General features: G+C 39.3%; 1 protein-coding gene, 2 long non-coding RNA genes and 1 other non-coding gene across 6 annotated transcripts in view; 2 read left to right on the top strand and 2 right to left on the bottom strand.

The window, feature by feature from the left end:
- The window catches only part of PAAF1 (proteasomal ATPase associated factor 1), a 42,391-nt gene that overhangs the window by 14,183 nt on the left and 4,689 nt on the right, over positions 1-23,519 (top strand). The window contains exons 5-11 of the mRNA XM_038568670.1: positions 3,039-3,137; positions 3,797-3,947; positions 10,262-10,456; positions 16,056-16,147; positions 17,760-17,875; positions 19,653-19,735; positions 23,177-23,259. Coding sequence (XP_038424598.1) covers positions 3,039-3,137; positions 3,797-3,947; positions 10,262-10,456; positions 16,056-16,147; positions 17,760-17,875; positions 19,653-19,735; positions 23,177-23,259 — 819 coding nt within the window. The remainder of the gene's footprint in view (positions 1-3,038; positions 3,138-3,796; positions 3,948-10,261; positions 10,457-16,055; positions 16,148-17,759; positions 17,876-19,652; positions 19,736-23,176; positions 23,260-23,519) is intronic.
- On the bottom strand, positions 15,724-17,542 carry LOC119864979. The gene is made up of 2 exons (XR_005375670.1): positions 17,482-17,542; positions 15,724-16,261 (listed from the first exon to the last, which is right to left on the bottom strand). It is a non-coding gene; the product is annotated as an uncharacterized LOC119864979 (long non-coding RNA).
- The window catches only part of LOC119864978, a 25,711-nt gene continuing 19,777 nt past the window's right edge, over positions 17,586-23,519 (bottom strand). For all 3 annotated transcript variants that reach the window (XR_005375668.1, XR_005375667.1, XR_005375669.1), the window contains 2 exons: positions 18,297-18,468; positions 17,586-17,909 (listed from right to left, as the gene is read on the bottom strand). This is a non-coding gene — a long non-coding RNA (uncharacterized LOC119864978). The remainder of the gene's footprint in view (positions 17,910-18,296; positions 18,469-23,519) is intronic.
- On the top strand, positions 19,074-19,146 carry TRNAK-CUU. The gene has a single exon. It is a non-coding gene; the product is annotated as a tRNA-Lys (tRNA).

Raw genomic sequence — 23,519 nt, 5'->3', positions numbered from 1 at the left:
AAATAAATAAAATCTTTTTTAAAAAAATCTATTTCAGAGTGAGTAGAAAGGTGTTTAATTAAATGTCTTGTTTCTGGGGCCCTGCAAATTGGGACAGTAGTTGCTTTTATTGATATGGGTTAAATGGCTTTACTCACCTACCTACTGTTGTTAAGATACTTCATTCTTATTACCAAACTGCTGTCGTTTGGTATTTATTGAGTGGTCACTATGTACACAGTCTATGAATGTGTTAAGAAAATGCTGGACAGGCTCCTGCCTTGCTCAGTCAATAGAACATGGAACTCTTGATCTCAGGGTTATAAGTTTAAGCCCTGCATTGGGTATAGATATTACTTAAAAATAAAATCTTTCAAAAAAAAAGTTCTGGACATTTTTCTGACACAGCTTGTCATGTAGTTGGAGAGCCAGACATAGAGTTGAAAAGTTAATTGACAGCTGAGTGAAGTAAGTCAGTCGGAGAAGGACAAACATTATATGTTCTCATTCATGTGGGGAATATAAATAATAGTGAAAGGGAATATAAGCGAAGGGAGAAGAAATGTGTGGGAAATATCAGAAAGGGAGACATAACGTAAAGACTGCTAACTCTGGGAAACGAACTAGGGGTGGTAGAAGGGGAGGAGGGCGGGGGGTGGGAGTGAATGGGTGACGGGCACTGGGGGTTATTCTGTATGTTGGTAAATTGAACACCAATAAAAAAATAAATAAAATAAAATAAATAAAATAAAATAAAATAAAATAAAATAAAATAAAATAAAATAAATGAAAGAAAGAAAGAAAGAAAGAAAGAAAGAAAGAAAGAAAGAAAGAAAGAAAAGTTAATTGACAATACTAATAGTCAGATTTAAGGCCCAATATTAGGGTGGTAGTATGATTTGGAGAAGGAAGAAAGATCTGAGAGATGGGTACTCCTGTACTAAAATGTGAAGGCATTGTCAGATAGAATGTCACATTAACCTCCGTGTCTTCAATACCCAGCAATGGTAAGCTAGGAGCAGAATGGAATTATTATGAAGATCAAATGATATAATGTATTTGGAAATGTTTTATAAATGATGACAAAACATGATATAATTAATTGTCATAATCCTTAAAATTAAAGGATCCACGATTAAGTTAATAGTACTTTTATTCCAGGGTGGTTCAGTTGCCTAAGCGTCTGACTCTTGATTTCAGTTTAGGTCATAATCTCTGGGTTGTGCGATCAAGCCCATCAGGTCTACACTCAGCAGGGAGTCTGCCTGAGGATTCTTTCTCTCCATCTGCCCCTCCCCCTGCAGGGGCGTACACATACATACTCTTTTCAAATAAACAAATCTTTTTTTTTTTTTAAGATTATATTTATTTATTCATGAGAGACACAGAGAGAGAGAGGCAGAGACACAGACAGAGGGAGAAGCAGGCCCCATGCAGAGAGCCTGACGTGGGACTCCATCCCAGGTCTCCAGGATCACGCTCTGGGCTAAAGGCAGCGCCAAACCGCGGAGCCACCCCAGCTGTCCCAAATAAACAAATCTTAAACAAACAAACAAACAAACAAAAAAACAAAACAGTACTTTTATTCTGAGGAACCAAAATAAAGAAGAAAAAGTCTTAAGGAAAAAAAAAAAAGAAAAAGTCTTAGAAAGTATTAGAGTTGACAGATTATCCCTTTGGTTCCTTTTTTTAATCCCTTTAATTCTTACCAAACGTAGTCGATGTGGGTCAACTAGCTAGAACAAAGAAAAATGGAATGTTGGATAATTTTTTTTATGATTTTTTAAAGATTTATTTATTTATTTATGATAGACACACAGAGAGAGAGAGAGAGAGAGAGGCAGAAACACAGGCAGAGGGAGAAGCAGGCTCCAAGCCTGGAGCCCCACGCGGGACTCGATCCTGGAGTCCCAGGATCGTGCCCTGGGCTAAAGGCAGGCGCGAAACCCCTGAGCCACCCAGAGATCCCCGTTGGTTAATTTTTTTTTTTAAGATTTTATTTATTCATGAGAGAGACAGAGACATAGGCAGAGGGAGAAGCCGGCTCCCTGCAGGGAGCCCAATGCAGGACTCAATCCCAGGACTCTGGATCACGACCTGAGCCAAAGGCTACAACCACTCAACCACTGAGCTACCCAGGTGTCCCTAGAAGGTTGGATAATTGAAGCCTACCCTACTTTTCCCTTAATAATTTAGGTATTATGGGAATCATTGTATTGAGAATGTGCCTGGGATTACATATCTCAGTCCTACATTTCTGGAATATTTGCAGCTGGGTATTTTTTAATAAAAATGATGTTATGTATGCATGTGTATGATTGCTTATGCATGAAGTGGTTGCCAGTGTTGGAACTGCATAAGTGAATCAGAATTTTTTGTTACTTATTCTGAAATACACATATACATGCAATTAGAACTTGAGAGGGAATGTAAAGTAGTAAATTGGAAACATCTTTGCTTTTCCTTGAATCTCCTTCTAGTACATGTTAGTTTTTTGTTTTTTGATTGTTTTTTTTTTTAAGGAAAAAAATTTTTTTTAAGATTTTATTTATTTATTCATGAGAGACACAGAGAGGGAGAGGGAGCGAGGGAGAGAGAGAGAGAGAGAGGCAGAGACACAGGCAGAGGGAGAAGCAGGCTCCATGCAGAGAGCCCGACATGGGACTCGATCCCGGGTCTCCAGGATCACGCCCTGGGCTGAAGGCGGCGCTAAATCACTGAGCCACCTGGGCTGCCCTGGTATCTTAATTTTTAAACAGCAAAAGATGGAAATGATAGAACTGATATGGGGAGAGTAAAACATTTTTAGTTGAAGCAAGAGACTATAGATGATTACAAGAACATCTTTATGTTTTGAGAAATAAGAGGTGTTGGCACTAACTAGCCTTGTTAGGAGATGGATAACACCTCAAACCTTCACATGTAAACACATGTCCTTCGTGCTGGAAAGCATAGGCTTGAAGTCTTGGAGGAGTGTGAAACAGGGGAGATCTTTAACATAATTTAGGGGAAAAAGAGCATTTCATAATTTATAACACCAGTTATCTTGTCTTGAACAGATAACATGCCTGGACATTTCCAGTGGAGGCGGCCTTGGTGTGTCTTCTAGCACTGATGGGACCATGAAGATCTGGCAGGCTTCCAATGGCGAGCTCAGAGTAAAGACTTTGGATATGTTTTTAGGGTCTTATACCTGGAAGGTGGTCTGAGAAGCCTTAGACTGGGTCACTGAAGAAGAGTGGTGCATTCTAAATTTATAGGACCACTGCACTTCAATTGGTCTTTGTTTTCCCATTTGTTAGTCTCAGAACCATCCTCAATCTTGATTTGCCAGAACTGATTAGGGCTGGAACAGTGGAAAAGCCAGGCCAGTGAATGTCTAAGTGGGTGGTCCCTTGGTATGAACTGCCTTCAGTGATCAGTTACTAAGACAGATTAGCTAGGTTATTATACTGATTATATGGCTAAGCCTCTCCAACCTATACAGAGGATTTTAAGAAGAGGTGAGTAAAGGAGTCCTGAAGCCTCCTCAGCTCCTTATATGTAGAACTAGACTTAAGGATGGCTGTTAGAACCTTGGAGTTCAAATCCATAGCATCTGTAGGCAAAGCTACAGGAAAGGGAGTTAACAGATCTTAGAACACTACCTGGTATACAAATGAGCTAAAGAGATCCTTTTGAACTTCCATAGTTTTAAAACCCAGCATGTAGGTATAGCATGTAGACATTTCATTTCAGGGACCAAGGATATGAGAGGTAAGAGAATATCGGGGGATGGACAAGAGAACTAGCATGGAATTTTCTTTTGTTTTTCCAGAGAGTTTTGGAAGGACATGTGTTTGATGTGAATTGTTGCAGGTTTTTCCCATCAGGCCTTGTGGTTCTGAGTGGGGGAATGGATGCCCAGCTGAAGATCTGGTCAGCTGAAGATGCTAGCTGTGTGGTGACCTTCAAAGGTCACAAAGGAGGTAATGAAAGCTGAATTCTCCAAAAGGCTTCTTTAATGATCCCCAGAGACAAATCACCAAAAAAGGTGGAAAGAGAAGCTAATTAACTGCATAAAACACAGTTCCTCTAACTGGCCATTTAAATGGTGTATTTCCTCAAGGATTAGAAATTCCTTTGACACTGAGTCTTGTTGTTGCTATCTAGAACTAACTGCCTTACACAAATAGTTGTTTTCACAATTGATAAGTGGAAAAAAAAAATCCTCCCGAGGAAGTCATCTGCTTGTGTACTGGGAGAGAGAGAGATGTGTGCCAACATTTTCTCATTAGTCCTTTGAAGCTGGGTGGCAAATGGCTCTGTCACTAGATATCAAAGTTGGAGCTTGGTACTTACTGTCATTTCCTATGGATTTAAGTCACAGTTCAGATTTTTTTTTAAAGATTTTATTTATTTATTCATGATAGACATAGAGAGAGAGAGGCAGAGGCAGAGACACAGGCAGAGGGAGAAGCAGGCTCCATGCCTGGAGCCCGACGCGGGACCGGATCCCGGAACTCCAGGATCGCGCCCTGGGCCAAAGGCAGGCGCGAAACTGCTGAGCCACCCAGGGATCCCCCACAGTTCAGATTTTAAAAATGGATTAGCCATATAGCCAGTTGATACCAGGTTATAGAGACAGAATGAGAACATTTTCCATTTGTAACTGGTTGGTTTGTGGGAAAAAATTATAAATTAGAGATGTTTTATCTTTTTTTTTTAAGATTTTATTCATGACAGACACAGAGAGAGAGAGAGAGAGAGAGAAAGAGAGAGAGGAGGCAGAGACACAGGCAGAGGGAGAAGCAGGCTCCATGCAGGGAGCCTGATGTGGGACTCGATCCCAGGTCTCCAGGATCACACCTTGGGTTGAAAGCGGCACGAAACTGCTGGGCCACCGGGGCTGCCCATAGAGATGTTTTATCTTTAATTGAAATGTTAAAGGTGATAAATGTTATTCTTGCTTTACAAGTTTAGATATTTTTGAAAAAGTAATAACATCCCCAAATAATTCCTTAACCTTGTTCCCTCCTTTGGAACCATAGTTCCAAATGTTATCTGTGCCACTCATTTGAGAATTAATTATATATTGCCCTATACTTAAATGGTATTTAAACTAGTCTTTTGCTTTGTGTACCTGACTATATTATAAATAACTCGTGTGGTTGAGTTTTAAATTTTAATATTTATTTATAATGATTTGTCAGGTTACATACAGATCATCTAGCAAATACATGTTAACCTTAGCAAGGTTATTTCTGAGACTACTAGTATGTAGATGTATTGAGAATGAATAGAAAAGATATTTGGAGCCTTCCTTGCATTCTTCCTGAAAAACTGACTGGTCTAAGGAGTCAAACTGGCCTGCATAAATGGGGAGTCCAGGAGACAAACAGGTCTAGAGGAACCCTGAGTTACTTCACATCTGGCCATCCTTCTGAATTTGTGAGGCACAGGGAAGTTTTACAAAGGAACAAGATATAACTGTTCAAGAACGTAAAATGCGTATTCCGTGTCAGCGCACATTCAACTTAGGAATTCCTTTGGGCTACTGCAGTTGAGTATGCCTACCACATGAATCCTAAGTCATCCAGTGTTCTTCATTTCTTCCCAAGAATACATGTGCATTACTTAGCTTAGAGTGAATTACCTGATGTTTGTTAATCTGATTGAATCTATTCATTCTTTGGCCTTATGAGAAAGTCCGCAGGTGGGGTGGGAGCTTCTCTAGATATAACAACTCTGACTTTTTTCTTTCAGAGGAGGATTTTTTATTAGGTTGAATAAAAGTGATAAACTGTAGGAGAAATGACATGAAGTCAGATCTAGGCTAATGTCTGTCAGGTGTTGAATGCTCCTTCCCAGGTAGTTCTGTAAAATAGGGCCAGGTTTGGTGTTTCCTATTCTCCTACAACACAGAAAATTAAAATTAATCTCTGTTGTTTAGCAGCATATGGGTCACTGTCTCCAGCCAAATGAATTCCAAGTTGCATTGTACAGCTCCTTTGTAAATAATCTCTTTAGCTTAAAGATTTTGGAGCATGTTTATTAGCAAAGGCCATAAACCACATAAAAAACAGAATAAAGAATTATTACCTGCATTTGTGATCTTTAGTGGTTTCACAAGTGGTGAGTAAATGGGAAACAGAAGATAGTATTGAAAGTGAACATGGTCTTTTAGTGCCTAGGTTAAGTCTTGGCAAGTGAGACATAGAAGAAACCACCAGAAACACTGGACTGAACATAGCCTGATGCTTATTGCAAAGAACCATTAGGATGCTAACAAAAGGATAAACTTTTGTTGGTTTGATTAAGTCCCTGGCTTGCTTATTGCTTCTAGTATATGAAAAGATGATAGTGAGACAGTATGTAGAGTGTTTAAGCATGTGATTTGGACACATAAAAATCTTGATTTTTTTTTTTAAAGATTTTATTTATTTATACATGAGAGACACACACAGAAAGAGAGGGAGGCAGAGACACAGGCAGAGGGAGAAGCAGGCTCCATGCAGGGAGCCTGACGTGGGACTCGATCCCGGGTCTCCAGGACCATGCCCTGGGCTGAAGGCAGGTGCTAAACCGCTGAGCCACCAAGGGTGCCCCAAATCTTGATTTAAATCTTAATTCTTCCACCTAGAATTTGTATGACCACAGATAATTGCTTAATTAAAAAAAAAAAAAGTTGCTTAACTATTCTGAGCCTTAGTTTCCTCATATAAAATGGGGATAGCAATATTAAATGAGATGGTGCATATCAAAGATTTAGCATAATCCCTGGTATTATAATAAATACACAATAAATGTTATTGTTCATATAAAATACAAAACTAAACTTTAAATCCCTGGCAAAGAAGGTGAGATTTGTGATGTTTTAACATACTTGTCATATGTGAAAAGCAGAAATTGTTATTTCTAATAGATTAATTCTAATAGAATTTTTCCAATAGAAACAGATATGATCCTAGTTAATATATAATTGGTTTTCCCTTATACTTTTAGATATATATTTTATATATAAATAAAGGATTAGTGTATTCTTTAATTAACAAGCAGAGATAAGATTTGTGTATGTTTTTAAATCTTTCCAGTGACAAGATAAACTAAAAGTAGTTTTGTCTTTGTAATATAGTAGTCTCCCTTAATCTATGGGGGATCCCCAGTGGATTCCTAAAGCTGCAGATAGTACTGAAATGTGTATATACTTTCTTTTCCTATATATACAAACCTGTGATACGTGATGGGCAAGTGTGCACTGTGTGGATATGCTGGGTAAAGTGATGTGATTCATATCCAGGACATGATGTAGTGGGACAGTGCAAGATTTCATCATGCTACTCAAAACAGCATGCAATTTAAAATGTATGAATTGGGCGGCCCCAGTGGTGCAGCGGCTTAGCGCCGCCTGCAGCCTGAGTTGTGATCCTGGAGACCCGGGATTGAGTCCCATGTCGAGCTCCCTGCATGCAGCCTGCTTCTCCCTCTGCCAGAACCCAGGAGTTCTGTTTGAATGAATGAATGAATGAATGAATGAATGAATGAATGAATAAATGTATGAATTATTTATTTCTGGAATTTTCCACTTAATATTTTCAGACTGGGTTTAACCATGGGTAACTAAAACCACAGAATGACACTGTGGTTAAGGGGAGACTACTGTATACGAGTCTTTAAGTAGCTCTAAGGTATTACTTTAGTTTGAAGTTTTTAAATTGCCCAGGTCATTTAATTAAGTTTGGTGAATTTGGAGATATGTACAATATAATCTTTTGAATAATAATAATTCTTTCTAATAAGTACCAGATCCATTCATAATCTATGAAAATGTTGAAGCCAAATGAAACACCATTTTAGTTGATTGGTTGAGTTTTTTGTTCACTATAACAGGAAAGCTGCTTATATTTGTGGAATAATTTTAGGAAATCAGGTTGCATTTTTAGCACTTCAGCTATTATTTTCAATCTCCTCTCTGTATTTTCTTTTAAATAAGATATGCTGCCTCCAAGTAATAGTAGGTGCTTCAAGGCTCAGTTATTTCTAAGATCTGAGTTGCAGCCATTAGTCTTGGCATGTGTACACATACACACACAAATGCGCATGCGGATGCACATGCACACCCACGTGCATGCATACCCCTTCTCTCATATGTGTATATTTTCTTCCTGGCAACATTAAGCCAATCTAATAGTAAAACTAGGTAATTTTAATATAGTAAACTTTTTGAAAACTGCCAAATGTATGAATTTTGCTCTATTTCTTGCTAATACTTATTTTTGTCATAGTTTCATTTAACATTCTTAATTCCCAGACATTGGCTAGGATGTTTACATGTAATTCAGCTGAATCTTTTCTTGAGGGCAAATGCTTTTTCATCCTGTTTTATATGTTGAGGACTTACGTCAATTTGGTTTAATATCTAAAGTCTTTATGGTTTTTGCTATGGCTGCCTCTCTTACAAGGGCATTCCTGCTACTTTTATAGCTTCTTTCTAGAGTAATTTGTCATAGGTTCCAGGTCCTGTAAGGTTCCTTTTTCTTTTTTTCTTGTCATCTAAGAGTGAAGAGACCCATACTAGATGCCACCATATTGTGAGAGGGCGGTTAGGGGGAAAGTGGAATGCTACTTCCCACTACTTTGTTTTTCCTCTTTCCACCTGTTGTTGTCAGGTCAGGGTAGAGTCTCAGCTCACCACTGGACCGTGCTGACAGTACCCTGCTGGGCCTGATTATTGTCAAGGGTCAAGGGAATTGGACTGCTACCTCCTGCTTCACTGGGGATGGAATAAAAGATCACTCTCTGTTTAACCTCACTGACCTTGGGGAAGGGGAAGTAGCAGTTTTTCTCTTACTATTTGAGTTAATTTCCAAAATTTTCTGTTAGGCCAATACTTTCCCAGTCTTTTGCAACAGACATTTCTTGGAGTTGGTTTTTTGTTTTTTGTTTTGTTTTGTTTTTTTTAATTTCACCTTTTTTGTTGTTGTCTGTTTGTTTTTAAAGATTTATTTATTCATGAGAGACACAGAGAGAGAGGCAGAGACATAGGTAGAGGGAGAAGCAGGTTCCCCATCAGAAGCCTGATGCAGAACTTGATCCCAGGACCCCAAGATCACACCCTGACCCAAAGGCAGACACTCAACCACTGAGCCACCCACGTGTCCCTGTTTGTTTTTTTTTTTTTTTTTTTAATTCTTTGTTGCAGACTTTTGCAGTATCCTATCCAGAGTATATGGGAAGCAATAAGGAAATCCAGGGAATTCGTTACCCTGCTCTTCAAGTCCTAGATCCCTCGGTGGTTTGCCGCCTTTCCATCTTTCAGTCTTCTTATACTTTCTGTCTTTTGTCCAGTTTTTGGTTTTTGGTGGTTTTTTTGTTTGTTTGTTTTGTTTTTTTGTTTTTTTGTTTTTTCAGTTATAAGGGAAAGGACCCTAGGAGAAATGGGGCTACTATATCTTGGCCAGACCAGAAATCACATATTTTTTTAAGATGGGGAAGTTAATCCTTTCTATTAGTTCTCAATGGAAGCAATAAGACAGTGATTTTCAAACTGAACTAAGATGTCTTCTCAATTTCTCAATTTTTATTTAAGAAACATGGTTTAGGGATGCCTGGGTGGCTCAGCAGTTGAGCATCTGCCTTTGGCTCAAGGTGTGATCCTGGAGTTCTGAGATGGAGTCCCACATCAGGCTCCCTTCATGGAGCCTACTTCTCCCTCTGCCTGTGTTTCTGCCTCTCTCTCTCTGTGTCTCTCATGAATAAATAACTAAAATCTTAAAAAAAAAAAAAAAAAGTTTTAAAGCCAAAATTAAAGCTTGAAAACTGGGGCACTTGGGTGGCTCAGCAGTTGAGCATCTGCCTTCTGTTCAGGGGCATGATCTTGGAGTCCCAGGATTGAGTACCACATCGGGCTCCCTCCATGGAGCCTGCTTTTCCCTCTGCCTGTGTCTCTGCCTCTTTGTGTGTCTCTCATGAATGAATAAATAAAATATAAAAAAAGAAACACCAAAAACAAAAAACAAAATAAAAAAACCCTTGAAAACCACTATTCTAGGACACTCCACTAAGAATTAAATCCAAACCTTTTTCCATATCTGTCTCTAAGGGCTAGTCTTTGAACCATTGGAGAGCAAGGACTCTCTTCTATTTCTGTTTTTCCAGCACTTGAACTTACCCAGCGTGTAGTACATATCCAACACATGTTTGTGAAGCAATGAAGTCATTTATGCAGATCCATCTTTTCTGCCCTTGTAGTTCCTTTATGACCCACTCCATCACAGCGTCTTTCCCCCCCTTCCCCCCTCAGGTATTCTGGATACAGCCATTGTTGATCGAGGGAGGAATGTGGTGTCTGGTTCTCGAGATGGGACAGCACGACTTTGGGATTGTGGACGCTCAGCCTGCCTGGGTGTCATTGCAGACTGTGGTTCTTCCATCAATGGAGTGGCTGTGGGTGCTGCTGACAACTCCATAAACCTTGGCTCCCCTGAGCAGACGCCTAGTAAGTTGATAATTATTATGTTGAGTTTATTTTGTTTCCTTAGGCACCTTCAGTGTTTGTCCTAGCTTCTCCTTTTCTTCCTCATCTTTTCTTTGTCTTGGCTGGTATTTGTATTTTCACCATAAGTTTAATATTTATTGCATACCTACTATGTTTCTGTTGTTTTGGAATCTACAAAAGTGTATGTCATTGTTACCTATATTTGAGTAAGTACAATCTAGTTTAGCAGGTAAGACTGATGCCTATAAAACAACAAAAAAATTTTAGCTAAAAGAACTTAATGATTCTTTCTTTAACATAATTTTTTAAAAGATTATTTATTTATTTATTTATTTATTTATTTATTTATTTATTTATTTATTTGAGAGCGTGAGAGAGAGCACGAACAGGGGGCAGGAAGAGAGAAAAGCAAACTTCCCTGAGCATGACAGCAGACTCTCCAGGACCCCGGGATCATGACTGGAGCCAAAGGCAGATCTTAACTGACTGACCCACCCAGGTGCCCCAACAACTTAATGATTCTTTTTTTTTAAAGATTTTATTTATTCATGAGAGACACAGAAAGAGAGAGAGGCAGAGACATAGGTAGAGGGAGAAGCAGGCTCCATGCAGGGAACCCGATATGGGACTCAATCCAGGCATTCCAGGATCACGCCCTGAGCCAAAGGCAGATGCTCAACTGCTGAGCCACTCAGGCATCCCCAACTTAATGATTCTTAATGCAAATAAAATAGGTTTTTTTGGAAGAAGAGAGTATTTTATATTTTAGGTTAGTGTAGATGAGAAAGTTGTCACAAAGAAGTTGACTTGAACCTTAAAAGATTAATTTGAGTTGAACAGACAAGAATGGGAAGGATGGGAGAATGGGAGCTGGGAGTAGAGCTAGGGGCAGTTAACATTGAAATGGTTTGGAGGTGAAATTTACTAGAAAGAAAGGTATATTTGGCTGTGTAGGTTGGATTTAGAATAGTAATAGTGCAGGGCACTTGACTGCTCCGTTGGTAGAGCATGTGACTCTCCATCTCAGAGTTATAAGCTTGAGTCCTATGTTGTGTGTAGAGATTACTTAAAAAAATCTTTAGGGGCACCTGCCCAGGCAGTGGAATATGCAACTCTTGATATTGGAGTTGTGGATTCAAGTGCCATCTTGAATGGGGTAGCGATTACTTAAAAATAAAATCTTGGGATCCCTGGGTGGCGCAGCGGTTTGGCGCCTGCCTTTGGCCCAGGGCTGATCCTGGAGATCTGGGATCGAATCCCACGTCGGGCTCCCGGCATGGAGCCTGCTTCTCCCTCTGCCTGTGTCTCTGCCTCTCTCTCTCTCTCTGTGTGACTATCATAAATAAATAAAAATTAAAAAAAAAATAAAATAAAATCTTTTTAAAAAATATTTATTTTTATTTTTTTTAAGATTTTATTTACTTATTCATAAGAGACACAGAGAGAAGATAGAGACATAAGTAGAGGGAGAAGCAGGCTCCTTGCAGAGAGCCCAATGTGGGACTTGATCCCGGAACTCTGGGATCACGCCCTGAGCCAAAGGCAGACGCTCAACCACTGAGCCACCCAGGAGTCCCTAAAAAAAAATCTTTAAAAAAATATATTTCTTAAACCAAAAAAAAAGAGTAGTAGTAGTGGGAAATAGGTGAGTAGAATGATAGCTTTGGGGAGTCAAAATGATAATGTCCTAATAAGGCAACTTGCATTCTTTTCTTCCTGTGATTGTAACTAATAGTTGCTTTTCTGTTTCTATAGGACTATTATTCTACCATCACATTTGCTTCGCACATTAAAAAAATAAACAAAAACGCAAAACTTTATTTTTTAGAGCAGTTGCAGGTTCGCAGCAAAATTGAGCAGAAAATACAGTTTTTGAGGGGGATCTGGGTTAGTCTGGGCTCATTGGGTTAAGCATCTGCCTTCAACTCAGGTCATGATCTGGGGTCCTGGGATCCCTGCTCAACAGGGAGTCTCTTCCCCCTCTCTCTGTACCCCTCCCCCTGCTCATGCTCTCTCTCACTGCACTCTCTCCCTCAAATAAATAAAAATCTTTAAAAATAAATAAAATTGATAGGGTTTTTTTTGTTTGTTTGTTTTTTTAAGTACAGTTTTCAGGGTGGCTCAGTCAGTTAAGTGTCCAACTCTTGGGTTTGGCTCAGGTCATGATCTCAGGATCATGAGATCCAGCCCTGCGTCGGGCTGTGTGCTCAGTGTAGAATCTGCTTAAGGGTTCTCTCTTTCCTCCCTCTGCTCTCCGCTTGCTCATGCTTGCACATGCTCGCTCGTTCACTCACTCTCTCAAATAAGTAATCTAAAATTTTGAAAAAAGAGAAAGTACAGTTTTTGTATACCCTCTGCCCCAGACAGCCTCCTCAATTATCAGTTTATCAACATCCCTCACCAGAGTGGTATATTTGTTACAATTGATAAACCTTTGTTGACATATCATTATCACTCACATAGTTTACATCAGGGTTCATTTCTTGGTGTTGTACATTCTATGGATTTGGACAAATGTATAATGACATGAATCTATTATCGCATTACACAGAAGATTCCCTGCCTGAAAAATCCTTTGTGCTCCACCAATTCATCCTTTCCTCTCCTATAACCCTTTTCCTCTCCTTTTAACTTTTGGAAACCACTGATATTTTTACTGTGTCTATGATTTTGCCTTTTCCAGAATGTCACATTTGGAATCATAAACTATGTAGTCTTTTCAGGTTCATTTTTTTCACTTAGTAAAGGTTCCTTATTAAGGTTCCTCCTTAATACTTTTTGCACTGAATAGTATTCCATTGTCTGGATATAACCTCATTTTATTTATCTGTTCACCTATGGAAGGACATCTTAGTTGCTTCCAAGTTTTGGCGATTATGAATAAACAAAGCTGCTGTAAATATCTGTGTGTAGGCTTTTGTGTGGACATATGTTTTCAACTGATTTGGGTTAATTTTGCCCTTCACTTTTGACAAAACTGTAGGTACTCTCCCCCTACCTTAAACTTCCCATGCAGATGCCTGTGATCCAAGAACTAAAACTATTACTGACCACCAGATGTTCCCTGAACATCTCTCTTTGGAATTAATAGGAAGAGTCATTTTCCCAAAATGTGATACATGTGCAATTAGTGATAAGATCATGTCAGGCAGTACACATTTTTAATAGGTATATATTTAATACATACACATTTTACTTCAAACGTAAGATATCCCACAAATGTTACTTAAAACAAGGTCAAGTTTTTAAAAATTTGTTGATTTAAAGTAAGTTAAATGAAAATATTCTTGTTTGCTTTATTTCCTCATTTCCCGCTTACTCTTCAATCCATTCTAGGGTAGTTGGAGCTCCTGTGGCTTAACCGCAGTAGCTCTCATCAAGGTCCCTTGTGACTCTGTGTTGCCTGATCTACTGTTACATCTCTGTGCTTATCTCTGAATTCCCAACAGAATATAACATGGTAAACTCCTCTCCTTGGGACACTTTTCTTTCTAGGCTTCTTTCTTCCAATCTCACTGGCTGCTGCTTCTTGGTCTCCTTTTATAAATTTCCTTTATTCTTACTTTAATTATTGGAGGACACTCAGTTCTGGCTACAAGGTAATTTCATCAGTTCCATGACTGTAAATATTGTATTTAAACTGGTAATTTCAGTTAAAAATGTCTGTAATATAAAAACCTCTCTCCTGAGTTTCAGACTCTTTAGGTGTCTGATAGACACTCAAACTAATGTTGTCTTGCATGGAGTGTTTGATTTCCCTCCCCACCCCAAATCTGTTTCCCCCATCTCAGTAAATGGCACCACCATCTACTTATTTGCTCAAGCTCAAAGCCTGATCATACACCATCCACCCCACCTTTCCTCACATCCTCCATCAGCAAAATCTGTCATCTCTACCTTTATAGTGTTTCTGATTTCTCCACCTACCCTCTTCTTTCCTCCTGTCAGTATCCTGGTCTGGTCTGGCATCAGCTGTTGCCTGTACTAGTCTCTTATAATCCATTCTCAAAGCAACCATTGTGATCATTAAAAAAAAAAAAATCAAATCATGTTGCTCTTCTTTGTCCCTACTGTCCTCCAGTGACCTCTTTTTATATATATATTAAAATCCTGTCCCCTTCACTTGGCTTATCACAAACCCTTAACACTTTCTGTCCTCTCCAGTCTTTTCCAGCTTCATGTCATAGTGCCCATACTTCCCAAAGCTTTTTGTAAGACTGGTTTCTGGTTACCATTCAGGTCTCAGTTGAAAAGTGGCCTCCATGGAGTTTTTTAAAAGATTTATTTATTCATTTTAGAGAGACCAGGATGATGAGGAGGGGGCAAAAGGAGAGTCTTAAGTGGACTCCTCACTGAGTGCAGAGCCCGACACAGGGCTCGATCTCATGACCCTGAGATCACTACCTGAGCTGAAAGCAAGAGTCAGATACTTAACTGACTACACATCCCAGGTTCCCCTCCGTGGAGTTTTTTGATAGGTGAAGTTTAAATTTAAAATCACCAGGGTACCTGGATGGCTGAGTTGATTAAGCATCTGCCTTTGGTGCAGGTCATGATCCTGGGTCCTGGGATTGAGCCCACTGGTGGGGAGCCTCCTTTTCCTTCTCCCCGTCCATGCTTGTGCTCTCTCTTTCTCTTAAATAAATAAATAAAATATTAAATAAAAATAGATAAATAACTTTAAAATTACCTTCCTTAGTGGAACTCATCACTGTCTGAAAATATCCTATTTGTTTATATATCAATTCCACTATTAACTATTTCCACTAGAGTTCTTGAGAGTAAGGACTTTTTTTTTTTTTTGTATATTACTATTTCCTTAGCACCTAGAATAGTGTCCAATACATAGTAGACTTTCATTAAAGATTTCTTTAGTGAATGAATAAATTTCGTTTACTCCAGACCATAAGAGCCTTGAAGGCAGAGACTGTTTTGTTCAGCATTGTACCCCTGCTCCTAACATGGTATCATGTCACATTGCAAAGGACTTAATATTTTTAAGTTGGGTTTATTGACATATACTTTATATGTAGTAAAAGTTTATTTTATTTTTTTAAAATTAGCTTTTTTGGGGTGTCTGGGTGGTCGGTTGGCTGACCATCTGACTCCTGGTTTTGGCTCAGCTCATGATCTTGTGGTTGTGGGATTGAGCCCCATGTTGAGCTCTGTGCTCGGTGTGGAGTCCACTTCAGATTCTTTCTCCCACTCCCTCTGCCCCTTCCTGAGCATGCTCTCTTTCTCTCTCTAATAAATAAAATCTAAAAAAAAACTTTTAACTTATTTATTAAGTAACCTCTTACCCCCAACATGGGGCTTAAACCTACAACCCTGAGAACAAGAATTGCATGCACTACTGAGTGAACCAGCCAGGTGCCCCAAAAGTCACCTTTTTAAAATATCAGTTCTGTGAGTTTTGACAAACATGTACAGTTATATAAATAATACCAACAGTCAAGAAATAGAATATAATAAATGCTTTTTTAAGTTAGTAAGTTAATCACTAACAGTAATTCAATAAACTGTCATCAGTATCTGTGCTTTCTGGTACTGCCAGCTGATCAGCCTAGCCCACTGTTGACATGGCTTATCTGTCATGCAGGTGAACGGGAGATTGGAACAGAGTCAAAAATGCTGCTGTTGGCACGGGAAGATAAGAAACTTCAGTGCTTGGGACTGCAGAGCAGGCAGCCGGCAAGTGGTTCCTCCAAGACTGTTGAGCTCTGGGGCATCCTGGGTCACTCTGATTTTTGGAAAGCAGTTTTGGAAATGTTTCTACTTGCTCCCTGTGTTCACTTTTTGAGAAAGCTGTAGGAATAAGGGCCAGTAAAATGTAATGATTAAGAGCATGGGATTTGGAGTAAGGGCAACATTTATATTCTAGCTCTTCCATGATAGCTGTGACATTTAAGAGGTTACTTAACCATTCAGAGCCTCAGTTTCCTCATCACTAAACTGGGCATAGTAGTACCTCGTAGGGTTATGTGATGAGGTTTAAATACTGCTTTGTGACCTTCGTTAAATCACTTTCTCTCTGGGCCTTAGTGTGCTATATAGAAAATGATGAGGTTATGTAAATTCCCTTCCATATTCAAGGTAATGTGAAGAAATTCTGAATAAAGGACTCATGAATTCAGGGGTCTTGATCAATTAATGACCAGATGTCTTTTATGGAAGAATTAGTTGAATTTTCTTCCTTCAGCCTCTGAAGTTTTGCTGGGCAGACTGTGCTCATCATTAAGTCCTGAGTTCCCTGGGATTTGAGTTTTAAAATTTCTTTTCAGCTCCTATCAACCTCAGCAAGACAACTTTAATGGTTTGGTTTGGCCACAGGTTTTGTATTTTCATTTCTCCTAGTTACTTCATTGTTCTAGTGATGTTTCCATTTTCAGAAATGAGGTTCCAGGAACATCACTCTTTTTGATTCTTTCATCTCTGTACTCTGCACTGCTTTACCTTCCAAAGGGAAATCACAGGTTTTGTTCATTTGGCTGAGTTTGGTTCTTTTCTTTCCTTTTTAGAATATTTGAGGGAGAAATGATCAGATTGAGCCAACAGTAGAGAACAAATAAAAATCTGATAACTCCTTTTTTTTCAGGCACTTGGGGAGAATTGTAATTCTTTAAATTGCCGCTTTAAGCTTGTTTCTTTTCCTACGTAGTATCTCCCTTCAAAAGGTTGTTAGAAGTGAAATGAAGCAAAATTTCAATGTGTGAATCCCAAGTGCTTCTCAAATGGAGAGTTGTAATGAGAGGGGGGAGGAGAAAGATATTGTGGACTGAAAGTCCTATGAGTCGTTGTGTTGAGAGGTTAATAGTCTGAAAACTGCTGCCTCCATGTATGGTAGTACTTACACTGCTGAAGTTCTGGGCAAGCCTTAGATTCCCTAAATCCTGGGAGGGGTTCCTCCTCAGTCATTGCTGAATATTTTGTTTAGATTCACGGTGCTTAAAGGGAGAAGAAATAAAATGTCTCTAAAAATGGGAAACTTTGGGGATCCCCGGGTGGCGCAGTGGTTTGGTGCCTACCTTTGGCCCAGGGCGCGATCCTGGAGACCCGGCATCAAATCCCACATCGGGCTCCCGGTGCATGGAGCCTGCTTCTCCCTCTACCTGTGTCTCTGCCTCTCTCTCTCTCTCTCTCTCTCTCTGTGACTATCATAAATAAATAAAGGAAAAAAATATTTTAAAAAAATGGGAAACTTTTCTTTTTTTCTTTTTTTTTTTTTTTTTTTTTTTTGGTGCCTATTTATTCCTGAAAACAAATTAATCTTTAAGCAGCACTTTTGGCTTCTGCTTGTTTTCAGGTGTTCCTCTTTGTTGGCTCAGATGCCTTCAACTGCTGCACTTTTCTCTCTGGCTTCTTGCTATTGGCTGGGACACAGGATGGAAACATTTATCAGCTGGATGTGAGGAGTCCAAGGTGAGTCACCATTCATTTGCATGATGCAGGTCTTCTGCAGAGTGGAAATTTTTATTAGCTTTAACAGATTTAAACAGATTTAGCATAGCGTAGCATTTAGGTGACTGTTGAATCAAGGTATATTTTTCCATTCATAAAGGTTTTCCAGTGTGAGTTGTCTGATTGCTCTTATTATTCCTGGAATCATATTAAAAGGTAATTTGATTCATGCTCTCATGATTGTCCTATTGTAGTGCTGACTTTGGAATCTACGCTTAAATAATGAACTAACATTTCACTTAAAATGGTTGTATAGAACTTTTAATTTTAAGGAGCTCAGTAATTTTCTCAGTGTTACTAAATCTGGGTTGGTCTAAGATTGATCATTTTTAGTTCAAGTAAGCCAGCTGTGTTTTTTTGTTTGGCTTTGATCATAACCTACCTGAAACAGGCCTTATTCAGGTCTTAAAAGTACCCAGAGAGAATCACACAGCCTCTGCATCCCAGGATTTAACGGTTTCTCCATTTCTGTCCTTTCCTCCTTCCATTTCCGTCCTTTGTTCAGCTGACATTTATTGAATGGCCTTTGTGGTCACCAGACATTGTGCAGGGCACTGAAAAACAGAAATAAAAGATACAGACTCTGCCTTTGAGGCACTTGGAGTCTAACAGTAGAGACAGGCAAGTAAAAGACGTTTGTGATGCAGTGTGTGATCAGTGGGCTCCACACAGGAATTTGAAAAAGCACTGAGAAAGAGAAAGACGGTGGGACTGCTTCTCCAAGGAAAATGAAGCTTTAATTGGATCTTGTCCAGTAGGAAGTTACCAAGTAAAGAAGAGAGGGGTCTGACATAGGTAGAATAGCATACAGAGAGAGATACGTGAAGACATTTGGAAGTACGACACTTTCAGGTAGTCGTAGTTTAATATGTTTAGTTGAGTAGTTTAATATGTTTAATATGACAAATATGTACCCTGCAGACAGGGTAGCAGTGAGAAGTAATGCCAGACAGGAAAGCAGGAGTTTGTTTGAAAGAACTTGTGTACCATCCAAAGGAATTTGGTCTTTATTCCAAGAGCAGTAAAGAAATTCCAATGAAAGGTGACTAGCTTATATCTTTTCTTCCATAATTTGAATTACTTTACTTCTCTACTTGTTTTTTTCTCTGTGAAGATAGGGAATCTCGGATCACTATTAGAAAATCAGCCTTACAGGGGTGCCTGGCTGGCTCAGTTGGTAGAGCATGAGACTCTTGATCTCAGGGTCGTGAGTTCAAGCCCCACATTGGGTGTAGAGACTACTTAAGATTTAAAAGAAAAAAGAAAATCAGCTTTACATACATATTAAATTGATTCTCACCTTTCTTTTTTATCTTAAAAAAAGTTCTGACACTTTTAATATCTCACAACTGTCTTTTTTTTTTTTTTTTAATTTTATTCTCACAACTGTCTTAATTTTGTCTACGAGCAAAACAACTAACATATTGTTAACATTGTTATCTTAAACTCTTGTCAGGCCTCTCCTAAAAACTGGAGTTATTGGTGGTGACTTAGTTCATTCAACTCAATGACCTGTTTAGTTAGAGACATGTTTAAATTCACTCCAAGGTGATTTTGAGTGGATCACCTTGATCTACTGTTTAAGGATCTTGCCAGGAAAGAAACTTTATGAATGTTTAATCTCTATCCACAGTTGTCCTGTTTGCTTTTGTATGGCTAGTACTATATATTGAATATACTCTTAACATTTTGCTTTTGAAGTAAAAAAGGGAAATTTCCCCTTTTTCTTTGATTCTAGGACTCCAGTACAAGTCATCCACAGATCAGGAGCACCAGTTCTGTCCCTGCTGAGTTTCAGAGATGGATTCGTTGCTAGCCAAGGTGGGCCCAGGGGCCACTTGAGAGAGATGGCTTCCTGTAGTTCATTTTTTTTTTTTTAAGATTTTATTTATTTATTCATGAGAGACACAAAGGGAAAGAGGCAGAGACATAGGCAGAGGGAGAAGTAGGCTCCTAGCAGGAAGCCCGATGCAGAACTCGATCCCGGGTCTCCAGAGTCATGCCCTAGGCTAAAGGCGGCGCTAAACCGCTGAACCACCCAGGCTGCCCCTTGTAGTTCATTTAAACTTAGATTTAGGGGTGCCTGGGTGGCTTAGTCCATTAAGCATCTAACTCTTAATTTCCACTCAGGTTGTGATCTCAGGGTTGTGAGATTGAGCCCTGGATCAGGCTCCATGCTGTGTAGAGCCTGCTTAAGATTCTATCTCATGGGATGCCTGGGTGGCTCAGGTGGTTGAATGTCTGACTCTTGATTTTGGCTCAGGGTCACGATCTTGAAGTTACGAGAAGGAGCCTCATGTTGGATCCAAACTTGGAGCCTGCTTGGATTCTTTCTCCCCCTGTCTGCCCCTCCCTTAAAAAAAATTAATGATTCTCTGTCCCTCTTCCTCTGTCCCCCTCTATCCTACCCCCACTTCCCCACTCATAACCCTCTCTATATTTATATAAAAAATAAGTAAACAGAGGTTTAAATACATGATCTATGATGGGGCTACAGGCATGGTCCTCCACAATTCTTTGGCATATTGTATTTATCAATAGTGTTTATCACCGGGGATCCCTGGGTGGCTCAGTGGTTTAGCACCTGCCTTTGGCCCAGGGCGTGATCCTGGAGCCCCGGGATTGAGTCCCGCGTTGGGCTCCTTGCATGAAGCCTGCTTCTCCCTCTGCCTGTGTCTCTGCCTCTCTCTCTCTCTGGATCTCTCATTAATAAATAAAATCTTAAAAAAAAAAAAGATAGTGTTTATCACCTACACTGTGATTGTCTATGTCTCCCTCTAGTCCAGGATCCTTGAGAGTAGGGACTGTGCTTTATTTGTCATAACTCTGTTTTCAGAGGATGAAACTAAGAGCAATAAAACAAAGTTACCAGGTGCCATATTTCAGTTGAATATGAGGAAAATGTTCTGTTTTGTAAGAGAGAAGCTGACATTGTGAAGAGTACCACTACCTCTGGGGATGGACAAGCATTAGGCTGGTTGGCTACTCTGCAAGGTGTTACGAAGGGAATTCCGTACTAGTTTAGAAGTTGAATATAGATCACCTTTGAGGTCCTTTGGAACTCTTTGATTGACTAGAGAGGAGATTGAAATTGCCAGATTAAACAATTTTAAAACTTTTTATTATGGAGATTGTCAAAGATTGATAAAAAGGTGGAGAGAATAACATAATGAACCTGATATACTTATTATCTAGCTTTAACTGTTACCAATTTGTGGCTAATTTGTTTTACACATTCCCTTACAATCCCCACCATTGTAATATTTTGAAACATATCACAGACATTGTATTATTTTACTTGTCAATATTTATATAAATATATCTAAAAAGTAATAATTCTTTAATGAAAAGATTTTTGGGGTGCGTAGCTGGCTCTGTTGGTAGAGTGTGCAACTCTTGATCTTGGGCTGTGAGTTTGACCCCCATGTTGGGTGTAGAGATTACTTAATAAAATAACGTTTTAATTTTAAATAAAGGGACGCCTGGGTGGCTCAGCGGTTGGGCACCTGCCTTCGGCTCAGGTCTTCTCCCTCTGTCTGTGTCTCTGCCTCTCTCTCTCTCTCTCTCTGTGTCTCATGAATAAATTAATAAATCTGGGGCACCTGGGTGGTTCAGCGGTTGAGCACCTATCTGCCTTTGGCTCAGGGTGTGATCCTGGAGTCCTGGGATCGAGTCCTGCATTGGGCTCCCTGTGAGGAGCCTGCTTCTCCCTCTGCCTATGTCTCTGCCTCTCTCCCTGTGTCTCTCATGAATAAATAAATAAAATCTTAAAAAAAAAAAAAAAAAAAACAGTTGTTTTGGACAGCAGTTTCAAATTTTAAAAAACTTGAAAAGATTAATTAAAAGTTTTTCCTGGATTCTTTACAAAGCCACAATATTGATACAGAAAATGTTTATGCATAAAGATACTCTTTTTTTTTTCTAAGATTTTATTTATTTATTCATGAGAGACACAGAGAGAGAGAGAGAGAGGCAGAGACACAGGCAGAGGGAGAAGCAGGCTCCATGCAAGGAGCCCGACATGGGACTCGATCCTAGATCCCGGGACTATGCCCTGAGCCAAAGGCAGATGCTCAACTGCTGAGCCACCCAGGCGTCCCATAAAGATACTCTTTTATGCAGTGTGCTCTCAACCATGTAAAATAAAAATTTGCACAAAGAAGATTGGAAAAATACATAAAAATGTTAACAGTAGTTATCTTTGAGTGGTAGGTTGAGTAATTAATTTTTTTTTACTTCTGTTTCTTTGTTTTTAAAGCTTTCTTCAATTAGCATATACTATTTTTATATTAAGTAAAACAATAACAAAAAATTACCTAATTCAGCAGTTTATAGATCACCCCAAGTCTCAGTTGTCCATGTTCTTTTGAGGAAACAAAATTTAGAGATTAGAGATACTTTTATTTTCTTGGTATAACAGCTTTGCTCCTTTGCCTACTGTACCTGGTCAAATTTATAGATTGAAGAATAATTTGGGAGCACATTGAAACATTTACACAGATACTTCTCGGTTAAAAATCATTGTCCACAGTCAATTTGCAGTCAGATATATAAACCTGTCGTTGCTTGCTCTGTGCCCTTGGCAGGTATTGCTAATCAAAGAGCCCTTCTTCCCACTGAGCTTGAACTTGTCCTTCAAATCCTCTAGCCCAGCATTCTAGTTGTTTTGTTTGTTTGTTTGTTTGTTTGATTGTTTTTAAAGATTTTACTGGGCAGCCCCGGTGGCGCAGTGGTTTGGCGCCTCCTGCAGCCTAGGGTGTGATCCTGGAGACCCAGGATCGAGTCCCACATCGGGCTTCCTGCATGGAGCCTGCTTCTCCCTCTGCCTGTGTCTCTGCCTTTTTCTCTCTCTCTCTGAATAAATAAATAAATCTTTAAAAATAAAATAAAATAAAGATTTTACTTATTTATTCATGAGGGACACAGAGAGAAAAGCAGAGACATAGAAAGAGGGAGGAAGCAGGCTTCTTTCAGGGATCCCAATATGGGACTCCATCCCTGGGTCCGGGATCACGCCCTGAGCCAAAGGCAGATGCTCAGGTGCTGAGATACCCAGGCATCCCCTCGCCCAGCATTCTAGGCAGGCAGTGTAAGTCCTCATATTTGACCCACATAATGAGACTTGTTTGCCATTCTGGGTCTTGGGATGATCTTCTTTAGGCTAGTGATGTACAGAAATAAACTAAAATATTGATTTTTTTAAAACCTCCTTTACATGCAGCTTTCTCTTCAGTTATCTAAATGTTACTTTTTGCCTTTTAGGTGATGGAAGCTGCTTCATTGTCCAGCAAGACCTAGACTATCTCATTGAGCTCACTGGGGCTGACTCTGATCCTGTGTACAAGGTACAGGCCTGTGAGGAGCCTGGGTGATTCTCACCTGGGATCAAGGGCTTTTGAGAGAACTGAATCCAGCTACTTTGTGGGCATTCAGGATGATAAAATATTTATGGATGAGATAAAAGGAAGTGAGAATTTTGAATCAGAAGTGATTTCACCACTTCTTAGCTCTAGAAACTTGAAAAATCAGTTCATCTCCCTGGTCTGTCAATTCTGTATATTGAAAGTGTTAATGAGATAATGTATATGAAAATAGTTGTAAATTT

The sequence above is a fragment of the Canis lupus genome, chromosome 21 (assembly GCF_011100685.1).
Source record: "Canis lupus familiaris isolate Mischka breed German Shepherd chromosome 21, alternate assembly UU_Cfam_GSD_1.0, whole genome shotgun sequence".
Taxonomy (NCBI): Eukaryota; Metazoa; Chordata; class Mammalia; order Carnivora; family Canidae; genus Canis; species Canis lupus.
This window is presented reverse-complemented; position numbering and strand designations above follow the sequence as displayed.